This window comes from Poecilia formosa, unplaced genomic scaffold (assembly GCF_000485575.1).
Source record: "Poecilia formosa unplaced genomic scaffold, Poecilia_formosa-5.1.2 Scaffold73, whole genome shotgun sequence".
NCBI classification, from domain to species: Eukaryota; Metazoa; Chordata; class Actinopteri; order Cyprinodontiformes; family Poeciliidae; genus Poecilia; species Poecilia formosa.
Window position 1 is genome coordinate 1893948 of NW_006800012.1, and position 12456 is coordinate 1906403.

Sequence of the window (12456 nt, forward strand, 5' to 3'; positions counted from 1 at the left end):
AATATTTCATTCATTCAGATCTAGGATGTGTTATTTGGGTGTTCCCTTTATTTTTTTGAGCAGTGTATAATGGAAGGGATTTCTTGTAGTTGGTTTGCATGGATTCTTAAAATCAGTTTAACCTACTTCTTCAAACTTCCAGCTGTACAAACAGTGATTGTAATTTAATGTATAAACACCTTATTCCATAATAATAATAAAAAAATCAGTAAACTTTCTTTCTAATTGTTCTGCAGTTTCAATTTCTCCTGTTGTTCAAAGCAGCCAATTCAGCAAATCTAACGGTGACAGGAATCTGGATTTCATCAAATTAATGTTGATGTGTTTAAAATGTTCATATAAACAGGAAGACTATAGGAAAAAATAACACTGGAAGAACACAGACTGACATAAACCTATGACTGTTGGGTCTTTTGAGTTTTGAATCTGAGATGAGCTCAATCATAACTAGTCAACATTTACAGAATAAAAAACACACAATCAGCAATAAAACCTTCATTCAAAATGGGATGTTTCATTTTGTCCTAAAATCTCATAAAGGTATTTGGGTGTGAGCGATCTTCAAAATGACCTATTTGGTGACGATATTATAATGTACTCAATGAACCCAACAAATTCTTTCACTCAGTTGAATGGAAACTTGGTCTTTCTGCAAACTCCATACAGAAAGACCCCAGTCTGGGATTTGAACCCAGAAATTTCTTGCAAGGCAGTGGTGCTACCATCTGCCTCACTATGCAGCCAACAACAAAATAAAATGAAAAAATAAAAAATAAAAAATTCATTTGGCAGCCAGAGTGATGAGATTAACTATCATCACTCTGGGGTGACTCTGACGGTTCTTCTGTTCATATTAGTTTATATTAAATCATTTTATTCTGTTTTCATTACAAATACACACAGAAACAACCAAATAAGGTCAACCTGTAGAGTCTATTAGCAGATTGTTTATCAGCTTTCGTTTCCTTCCTTATTTGCTTCTGGGCAATCAGATTATGATCGTCCTCCATAATGTAAACTTCATGTTGCATAACCAAAGCCAGTAAGTCTGATCACAGCCTGAGTGGTTGAATCAACATCCAGATGATCAGGATGGGTCCCGTCTTCTTCATTCACCTGCTACTGATGGCTCCGCTGCTTCAACACACTGAAGAAAGTGAGTACAGTACAGTGTTGTTTGTTTCTCTAATAATAATCCATTTTTTTGGGGTAGTTGTGTTGCACAGATTTACAAGTTATGCATGTAATATAGTTAATAGGAGCCTACTGTATGAAAGTGGTTAATATTCTCTAAAGGAATAAAAGTCTTACTTTTTTTATCTATTGTGTGAAATTATCTAGACTTTTGTCAACGACAGAACTGTAATCCTTGTAATCTTTTTGTGTCCTATGAGAACCATCAGGGTGAATACAGACAGCAAACTAGACAGATAGAAACATGGAATATCATTTTGCCACCAAAGAAAAAAAACATTAAAAAATGTAATCTTGTTCATTTAACAGGGACATGTTGACTTTATTGTTTGGGCACAAACACATTGTTGAAACTCAGTCTTCCAAAAAAAACTCGACAACACCAATGAACAGATTCATGTGAAAGACTAAATGAACGCTTCACCTCATCTGTTAGTTTTCAGGTGACTGAATCTCCCAGACTATTCAGGTCACCTTATGATTTTCTACACCACTTCTCAGTCTGATATTCACTCACTCCATACAAACTGAGCCTTTTTTGATTATCTCTTAACTTTTCTGAATACATGGTGATGCAAATCTTGTCTTTCGCCTGTCTCACCAGGTTCTGCTGGTCACAGTGCTTCCCTTGTGTCCTTTTACATTGACTCTCCTAGGTTTTTAATGATCTGTTTGAAAGTTCTGATGATATTGTTGGTTTTCGTAGCTTAGCCTATTGATGTAAGAATTCTTAACCTATTATCAATAGATCTTTAAAAGAGTGAAGAGCGGCCTCTCGTTGCTCAGTTTGGGTTACGCAATGACAAAGTTGCATGATTTCAGATTGTTAACAACTAAAAACTGTCTATCCCTGCCAAATGGACCAAATGTCCAGTTACTAGGCGACCAAATTAGAACAGGATCACCTGATTCTGTTCAAGTTTACTCAACAACACTAATGAACATTTTCATTTTCAAAGGAAACATCCATACCTAACCAAGTATATTTAGTCTTCTTAATCATTCATTATTTTCTCTACAGACGAGGAACTGGGGAGACAGAAGCCACCTAAACGTGATGAAGCGGTGCATCATCAAGAGTTTTGCTTGAGTATTCCTGAAGCTCCACACTCAACCAGTTTGGTTTTTGAAACCCCACAGCCTACAAAGTCGGCATCCAAACCCAAATTAACTAAACAAAAACCCAAGAGTCCAAAACAACCTGATGTTCATAGACCCCCGATATCTGGGGAAGAAAACTATCCATCTGCTGGTGTTCCTGAAATAGTACCAATGAGATCCCCGATGTCTGGGGAAAGAAACGATCCATCTGCTGGTGTTCCTGAAATAGAACCAATGATCGCTCCCATTAGTCTCCACAGCCCAGGTGAGGCCTCTTCCCGTAGAGTTTAGAGGTGTTTTCACACTTAGTAATCCAGTAGACTTGGTTCGACCGAAGTTGCAACATTTTTACATTTTCAGCTGATGTGGTTGACTTATACACTGCAAAGTCAAACAGCCAAAGCCTTTTGAATAACCTGTTTCCCTCCTCGCCTGTGGGGGCGCTGCACCTTGAACAAGTGAAGGAAACAACACAAAAACTTCTGAACAAGATTCTGAGAATAACTTCCGTCTTCACGAAATGTAAACAAAAATGGAGTTGCGTTAGATCTATGTAGGATTTCTCTTTTGTCTTTGGCAAAAGACCATGAGCCATTTCTCCTGCTAGTGCCTAGATATGCTTGTTTGTTTTGGTTATATTTACCCAAAATCCCTTACGTTGCTTTTGGAGTGGTCTCCATTTGCTTTGAGTGCACATATGCATTTGAACCGCACCAGAGTTCAGTTCAACCAAACCTACAGGCTTCACTCCAGTCTTCTGTAGATACTATAACGTGTCTGATGTTCTTTGACAGTTCTTTGGTTCTAGAGCCCAAAGCCCTTGTTGCTATGAAACACTTTTCACTAAGGACAAAGGCAAACCAACTCTTAGCCAGTATGTTCACAAGGTCTTTTACTTTTTGTGCTGGCTAAGTTTTGGCAACTGCTTAATCAATCAATCAATCAATCAATCAATCAATCAATCAATCAATCAATCAATCAATCAATCAATCAATCAAATTTTATTTGCATAGCACATTTCAGCAGCAAGGCATTTCAAAGTGCTTTACATAATTAAAATAAAAACTGTATGTAATAAACAGTGAGAAAGAGAAATAAAAAGCTGTAGAACTTTAGCTGAGACGCCGTCAACTGGGACTCCAACCCTTTGGACTTTAGTCAAAATGCCGTTTGACAAGGACTCTAACCTCTTGGACTTTAATAGTACTGTCACTGTTAATGCCTTGTGGTGCAACTCTTGATTTACCAACGAATTCAACCATATTACACTCATAAGCAGGAGTACCAAATGATTTCCAAATTCTTCCTGGTTGATAAACTTGTCACTTAATTTTTTGTCAATGAAAGTTTATATTCTGTTTGATCATATATGTATTTTGCTTTGCTGAATGTCAGATGTCAAAGTCTCAGACGGATGCTACTGCAAAGACCAAAACAAGAAGCTGTCCACTGAGATCTATCGAGTCAGCAGCCTGATCATACACTATCCCAGTGAAACCTGCAGATCAACTGAATACATGTGAGTCAGTATGTATTTATTGGAGATTATGCTTGAAGAAAGCATGTTAAAATTCTCTGTCAAATCAAACACATTCCGTTCTTTGTAAGTCGAAGGTTTAATAGTTTCTATGAGATCATCCTCATGACTGTTGAACTCAAATAGGATCAGCAATGCCTCGACCTCTTGTCTTTCAGTGAAATCTTAAAAGATGGAAGGAAAGTTTGTGTGATGCAGTTCAGCCTCGTGACTCATTTTCTTCGGTACGTACAGAAGACGACTTGAGTTCTCTGCTGCTCTGCAGAGAGATACCATACTTTCCTGTGAGAGGTACAGCTTCTGTGCAACATCTTATCTCACAGTTGCTATTTCATAGTCAGAGTGCACTCAAAACTATTTCCTGGCAGATTAAAAAGCAACTTTTTGAGTATCCAAGGTAACAGTTTCCCCTAAGCTGATTTACTGATAAGACTCAACCTACTCAACCGACCCACAGGTTTCTGTCCAAACCAGTACCGGAGCAAAGGTCAACAGAATCACCTGAGATCTCATCTACTACACATCAGACCACAACTGCAGAGACATCCACCTCGACACACCTGACAATCAGAACCGATGGGCCACCACTTCTTTCCGACTCATATATGCATTATGGACCAGATGGTCCAAAAGGAGTTGGAGTTATGTAAGTTTTACCTGTTAATCTAATGTTAGCACTGGACGATATTTCATGTCCTTAACTTATGATAATATAATAATGAGCAAATGTTACCACATTCACAAGACTTGTTCATGAAGAGAAGGCAAAACATAGTTGAAGAGTTTGTGAAAAAATAATTAGCTCCCATGTTGTGGAGGGAGAACAGATTATTTCAGACAGCTGAAATATTTGGTTCTTCCCAAGTAACTTTGGCAAATAAAAAGCAAATGTTTAGAAATTTTCAATGATTGCTATGTGTGATAGCATGTTTGAGCCACCAATAATTAGCAACTAGAAATTTCTTTAATCCAGTAATCTGTCATATTTTACATGAGATCGGGATCTTACAGAAAGCCTACACTCATCTTTTCATGAAGTCTAATTTTTCATGCCCTACTATCAGCCAGCTTCTATCCCTTTATATTAGCATTAACATTAGCATGAGAAAAAAATATAAATACAGACAATGTGTTGGAAAACTGTTTTTGGTGGCTGACTTTTATTTGTTAGGCTTAAATGTCAAAAGTTTAACAAAGACAGATTCTCATGGCGATTAAAAAACAATAACACAAAACCGTGTAAGAAGATCTCCACACCAGACCTTGTTTATTTATTTATTTATTTTACAATTTTGCTATTGCAGCTGCCTATTAAACTGAATGATACAACCTGGACATGAATATATGACTTGTTGTACCGAGAAATCAAACAGAAGCGATCGATTTCTTGGTACTGCAGCCTCTCTGGAGCAACATATGGACAGAGAAACTAATTGTAGTTTTCAATGTAATTTAGTTTAACTCTAAGATTGATAAAGGGAATGTAATAAGAAAAATCCTTTCTTCGTCTCAGTTGTTCTGTTATCAATTTATGCTGACGTGTTTTCATTTGTCATATTTTACTTTTGTCAACAAATTATGTTCATTGCATATCATCCATCCATCGTCTATATCCACTTACCCTTGCAGGATCACAGGGGGCTAAGCAGTGGCACAAAAAGTGGGTACACACTTTAAGCGAAGCTTAGGGGCGCTGTGCTAAAGGGGGCACCAAAAACATTTTTGGAGAACATGATTTTTTATTTTTATTTTTTTCATTTGAATCGTGCTAGTACCCCGCCTCTCGCCCGGAACGTTAGCTGGAGATAGGCACCAGCACCCCTCCCGACCCCACTGAGGGACAAGGGTGTTCAGAAAATGGATGGATGGATGGATGAATCGTGTTAGCTGATGACAGAGAGCTAAAGATGGAGAGACAGGAAAGGAAGCTGTTGGGGGCAGAAAAAAATATGGAAGATGATCAAGGGTAAAGATGTGTAGAGATGAAAAAGGTTTTTCAGTGTGGTTGACAGACAGTAGTTAAGTTATTTCAGTCTGTCAACATGAGGCTTGTAAATATTCAGGCTAGCTTAAGTTACTATGACAAGTCACTGCTGTCTCCTGTTTCTGTGCTGCAGTTACAGGTGTGTCAGGGTTTGAATCCAGGACCTTCAAGGCAACATTTATCTTTAACAAGTGTTGAGTATTTGCAAGTGTTTTTAGTCTATAACGATAATGTGTAATTTTTGCATTCTCTTTTCATTTTATGTAATCAGTGTCAAAATCCACATAGAGGAATCACATCTTATGGATTCAAGTGGATCCAGGTTTAAAGACCCCACAGGTAAAAGCTATATCTTCTAGGGATTGTTTAAAGTGGCATTGTTTGAAAACAACAAAATAAAAAACTGCCAAAAATTCCAGAAGCAATTCAGCTTTAGTCTAATTATTTCATACTTTTTTGGGTACAGGTTTGCCTTAATAACATCAATATGTTTCAGAAGGATTTGTGCTTTTGTTTACTTGGTAGCTTTGGTTGGAAACGGCACAGATTAAAATAGTGTCACACAGAGATGCATTACTTACATTTACTTGGTTACAGTTAGTTGAGTAACTTTTTGGAAAAACAATACTTTTATTAGTATTCTTATAACATTATGTTTTTACTTTTGCTTAACTAATATTATGAAGTATTGCTAATTTTACTTGAATAACATTTATGGATGCTCTACTTGCTGCAAGTAGCTTCACTGACTCAAAACACACGCACGGAAACCTATACTTACTTTTACTTTTACTTTGTTTCATAAGTTTTACGTTGAAAAAAATATATTTTAAAAGTGTTTCTTCTCCCTAAATTTGGTATTTTATGAATATATTCTATAGCTGTGCAATTTTTCCTATTCATTTTAGTTTTTAAATACCAGAATCTGCACATAACTACATATTTTTTATCTGTCTGGCTACATAATTTTGAAATACTTAGTCAGATGTTATGATCAGTTTACTCAGTATTGCACCCTTTTTAAGAAGTAAAAGTAAAATATCATTTATAATCTAATGTAATATTCAAATCTTAAATGTTATTTTCATTAAAAAAAAAAAACAGAAGTAAAGTCTAGAAATCATCAGTCTTTCAGTAATGAATCCATAATATGTTCCATTTAGTGGCTTCATTTACTAAAACAATTAACTTTTCAATCATACTTCAACTTATTGAATGCGAGTTATTTATGGCCATGTGTATTCATTTTCCCTGACTGTCTAAAGTTTTCTTTCCAGAAACTTGTGTTACCTGCATACATTTTGTAATGTGGAACAACTTTGACCTGAAGGACGTTCAGTTGGTGGATGTGAACTTCCTATCATCCAACTGTCCTGCCCTCATCTTACTAAGGTTTTCTCTCTGCTGTAACAAATGCTGACCGATTACAATCACTGCTTAATTTTGAAATGTTTTATATTTGCCCGCCATAATTTACACCCAGCGATGTGTCTTTTGCCTTCCAGTGTCAGCCTGACTGATGGACGCCATATTTGTATGGATTCTCTCCACTCTGAGTTCCAGCAGTTTCTAGAGAAGTTGGAAATTAAAGAACCTTAAATCTGACACTTAATGTGGTAGAGTTTAAGGTTCATGTCCGCTAAGACCGCGGCAGGATTAAGTCAAAAGGAGAAATCTTCTTATGAAACTCGCTCTTGTTTTAATCTGGTATTTTATTAGCTTATTTTAATTCTATCAAGTTTCTCGATTGCTTGTTTTGTTGTGTTTGTAATTCTATTTGTTGCATCTGAACCAGGCTCTCTTGTACATGGGATCTTGGACTTCAGTGACACAAACTGTATATATATATAAAAATTTATAAAGCTAAGATTCTATTATGTGCTTCAATATGTTCTCTGATGTAAAACAAATACATCAAAGGTCAATAAAATCATAAAACATAAGGTTAAGATCACATTTTTTAAAATTACTTTTGTATTTTAAGTGCAATGATTTATTTCTTTATTAGACCATTTAAATATCTCTGCTTTTACTTTTAACTGTCCTCTGCAGTCTGAGCAAAAAGCTACAAGTGTTATCATTTTATAAGTGATATACTAAAAGTTGCCTACTGACTAATTTTATTTAAATGTGGCAGAGCATATTAATGATGAACATGCAATGTTGTAATAATACCAACATTGCATGTTTTAGCAAAATTTTAATTTTCATCCATAGTTCCATAAAACAAACACAAAATACAAACATTTATACAATTTCATACATACAAATCAGACATACAGTACAAAAACTACATATAGTGAGGAAAAAGAAATGGCAAATGGTAAGAGAGAAAAAAGAAAGAAAAGAAAGGGCAAGGGATTAAAAAACAGAGTTAGACAATATCAACAACAACATATATTGCAATAGACATGTGATCAATATCAAGAGGTAACACATCTGATAGAATATTCACTGAACTCCGATCCAAAACCGCACAGCATTCTGGGGGATATAGGCAGAGGAAAGGCTTTATCTGCTCAACCTCTCACAGCTGGCTAAAGAAGGTAGGTGGCTTCAGGAAACTCACTTGCTCATTGGTTGCCTAGCAACAACCTGCCAGTAACTTGTCAGCAGCAGTTTCAGGTTTTGCCACAGTCACTCATCACTGCTTAAAAAAATAATTAAAAAACTACAGAATGAAGTGAAAACTGGATGAAACAGGAAAGTTTAGAGTTTTTCAGATATTTAAAATAAAAAAATAATAATCATTGATATCAAGTGACATGAAACGCTTATATTGTGATGCGTTTTCCAGCCATATTGTCCAGACCTTAAAAAAACATGAGGAAAAGAGGAAAGAAGATGATGGGTAGTAAAAGAAAGGAAAGAAGGAAGCAAAAAGGGAATAACAAAGAAAAAGGTAAAAAATAAAATAAAATTTAAAAAAAAAAAGCTTAGGGTCTACCCCTGAAATGACTGTGGTTTGTCCCTTCCCGCCCCACACCTGGAGGTAACCTCGGCCTTCCTGAGCCTCAGCTCCTCCAGATGTTTCTCTAAAAGCTGTGAGGCGTCCATCGTCTGCTCCAAGTCCATCAGCAGGTCTCCGTCCCCCAGCAGCCCAAAGCGCTGCTTCAGTCTGCCGTTGGCTCTCTGCAGGCGGTTCCGCTCCAGCCTGGTTTGGGTCAGGACGTCCCTCCTCTCCGCCACCAGGACCTCCACCTCAGCCAGCTGCTGCCGCTTGGCCCGGATCTCCACCTGGCTCCAGAGCAGCTTCTCTCTGACGTTTGACAGGACCTGACGGGCGCAGCGGGTCAGCGCTGGTTAAGCGGTTAACGCTGTAACACGTTGTTGGACCGGTCAGCTCACCTCCAGGCTGCTGCTGATCCTCCTCTGCAGCTTTAGGGATTCATCTCTTTCCCTTCCCGCCTGTTTCTTCCTCTCCAGCATGCTGGCCTGCAGCTCCTCCAACTGGACCCGCTGGGGGTGCTGGCCATGGAGCTCCGCCTCCAGCCTCTGGATCCTGGACCTCAGTGAGAAGTGCTTCAGACGCAGCCTGGTCAGCTGGTTCTGCCGGAGCTGCTCCGCTGTCAGCACCGCCTGCACTTTGGACCGGGCCAGGTCTGACCCCAGGTGGGGGCTCAGCGCCGCCAACGCAGCATCCCGCTTCAGTGCAAGGAAAGCCTCCCACTCTGCCTCCACCTCAATGTGTCACACAAGACATATTTATAAAATAAAACGTTTCTTTATTGTAAAATCAGTGGTAAGCTCATAATTTTGCAAGTTTTTCTCTTGTCCTGCTGATTGCTTGTTTTCTTGCTTTTGAAAACCTGTTTGAAATAAATGAAGGAATATTTTCTGGGCCATATAGTGACATTTTATAGCACAGTCAAATAACCGTGTTACCTCCATTTGTTATAACAATGGTGCATAAGTCAAATATGACTTCAAATAAGTTTTACTTCCTAATTTAATGCCTTAAAACTGGGCCGTTTAGCCATCAGTTTCCAAAAAGTTTTAGAAGTTGAGTTTGTGATTTTCATCTGTAGGCCATAGTCATTGAAATTACAAAAAGCACAGGGTTGAAATATTTCACTGTATGTGTAATGAATCGATTTAATATATAATTTATCAAACGAGTGACAAAATATTTTTAATCTCCTCACGATTCATTTTTTAAGATGTAGCTAAAAATGATGACATCACAGGACTGCGTCGTGTTGCAGTTTGTGCCACTAGATGGCAGCAGATCCTACACATTCAGACATTAAACGTCATTTGGTTCGTTACAGAATCAAACTTAAAGTTATATATGTTTAAATTCTCGAGTGAGTCAGCTGACCTGCTCCATCATGACTGTGAAGTTCATCAGAATACAAAAAACCCCTGAATTATTCTAAGAAAAAATACATATTTTCTGGCAAATAAAAATGAGAATATAGGAACTAATGCTCTCACAAGTATGACATTAAAAATACTCAGATATATATGTCAGTATGGTTATATGAGCTTTTAAGTGTATTCTCTTTCTCTCTGTTCTGTCATCCATTTTAAACATTTACTATAATACCCTGTCTTTTATGTCCTCTCCTCCTCTTTCTGCTGTCTTTCCTTCTCTCCTCTGTTCTACCTTCTGTTCTCGTTTCCTTCCTGCCAGGATTACAAAAAATTGAAAAATTCAACACATAACAGCAACATTAAGCTAGTTTTCTTCATATTCTTATGCAAACTTCACAACAGACAATAAAAATAATTCTAATTTATTAAATAACATTGAACTCACCTATGCAATAAAAGGACTTTCTGCACATATTCACCCATCAGCCACATGTTCTACATATCTAAAAGAGCTGCTAGTTTTCATTAAAGTCTTCAGAGTGAGAGCTGCGGGGAAACAGCTGAGTTTGAGCAACAATGGCCACCTTTGTAGCTGCTGTCTCCTCCTCTGCCTCTCTGGCAGAGATAAATCTGCACCTGCTCAACACTTGGGAAGAACCACTGGGCTCTTCTAATCAGAGGGACCCAGAAATCTCTGCAGTTCTGGTAAAAATGTGCAAAAAGTCATCATTACTTCAATCCTGATTGACATTCAAGGCCTTTCAGCCTATCTTTGCCAGGGTTCACTATAAATGTACATACTTGGACAGTTTTGAGTGCCTAAGGCCTAAAACACTTAAGAGCTCAATTTCCAGACAATATTCCACAGTAACATGTCCTGGATGGCACCATCAGTTGTTAGCCAGCACCGGTAATCCAAAACAAAATAAAGCAGACATTTAAAAGAGTCTAAATGAAATAGAAATAACATAAAAGCATATCAACTGATAACTAATCAAAGGCAATGGAGGGAAAAGAAAGAACAAAGAAAAATCCTAAGGCGGCCAAGCAGTCAACCGTCGTCTGCCATGTTTAAATAGTATGGTTTGTAATTTCCTGAAATGCAGTTTTGCACTACATGTAACAGGATGAACAGTTTCCAAAAAATCCACTTTTGTCTCATCAGTTTAAGGAACTTTGTCCAAAAAGTTTATTTTTGTTTTTTTGTGACAGCAGTATTTAGTCTTCAAGTTTGTTGAAAGACTGACTGCTACCAAGCAATCAGAATTGCTGTCATTGTGCAAGAAAGCACAACATAAAAAAAAAAAAAGCAAATAGTGCAAATAACGAAGCAACCAGGGTGAACATCATAAATAAATGATGTTCAGCATTTGGGTGAATTTGCAGTGTTCAAAAAGCTCCTTCCTTTGTGTTTTTTCTGGTGTTGGCCTGTAGGAACGCTCCAATAAATACAAGTACTGCCACAATTTGTTGCTTTTTAATATCTTTTAGCCTACTTTATGTTGTCAGGCAGTTGATTTCTTGATTATATCTGTCTGTCATCAAACCTGGATGAAAATGAACTTATCAAATTGTGGTAAAAGTGAACTCGTGACTTAACAGCAGGAGTTAATTACTTTTTTCACACACTTTTGTAGCCCAGACACCAACCTTCCCCAGCTTGTCGCGGGCCTGTGACCTGAGCTCCTCTGCCTGCTGCTGGGCCGTCTGTGAAGCAGTGCTGAGCTGCTGCTTCAGCTCAGACAGGACCTGGACGGACCGCTCATACTCCCGTAGCTGCTCCTCCTCAGGCCTGCCTCTCCCCAGCTGGCCCCCATCAAAGGCTGTGTTGTGGAAGTATTGAGCCAGCTTCATCTGCAGCTGCCTGTTTAGTCGGCGGGCCTCGTCTCTCTGTGTGCTCAGCTCTTTGAGGGAATCTTCGTATTGGTCTTTTTTGTCGTCTGTACCTTCAGCAGCAGCAGTAGAACCGTCTCCCTCCTGCGTCGGACTCTCTGTCTTTGGGGTGTCTAGGTTTAACCCCAAATATCGGCCACTGTTCCTCCTATTAGTCTCAAAAATAACACTCTGACTATGTGACAGCGCGTGCTCAGAGTTGGTTTTGAGAGCCGTTGTGTGTTCTGACTCACAGGTGGCTGGTTCTTCAATAGAGGGGTCTGTTTTGACTTCTCTGCTGCTAGAAAATTCTTCGTCATGATCTGAGAATACTATTTTATCAAATTCCTTCTTTTCTTCATTCTCTTTCTCCATTTTAAGTTTTAAATTCGCTGAAGAATTGTTTGATTTGCCTAAAACTAAAAAGCTCGTGCAGTTCTGTAGTCGGTGA

The 12456-nt window shown here is 38.1% G+C and overlaps 2 protein-coding genes across 2 annotated transcripts; one reads left to right on the top strand and one right to left on the bottom strand.

The window, feature by feature from the left end:
• The first annotated feature begins 61 nt into the window (after positions 1–61).
• LOC103140669 (uncharacterized) lies at positions 62–7421 on the top strand. The gene is made up of 8 exons (XM_007555915.2): positions 62–1156; positions 2216–2560; positions 3691–3814; positions 3991–4056; positions 4290–4478; positions 6088–6155; positions 7094–7208; positions 7322–7421. Exons 1-8 carry the CDS (start codon positions 1084–1086, stop codon positions 7413–7415), a joined length of 1074 nt encoding a protein of 357 aa, XP_007555977.2. The 5' UTR covers positions 62–1083; the 3' UTR covers positions 7416–7421.
• Positions 7422–8679: 1258 nt separating this feature from the next.
• Positions 8680–12403, bottom strand: cfap184 (cilia and flagella associated protein 184). Its single transcript, XM_007555884.2, has 3 exons — positions 11784–12403; positions 9165–9497; positions 8680–9092 (listed from the first exon to the last, which is right to left on the bottom strand). The coding sequence occupies exons 1-3, from the start codon at positions 12378–12380 to the stop codon at positions 8760–8762; spliced, it is 1263 nt and encodes a 420-aa protein (XP_007555946.1). The 5' UTR covers positions 12381–12403; the 3' UTR covers positions 8680–8759.
• Between the last annotated feature and the right edge of the window lie 53 nt (positions 12404–12456).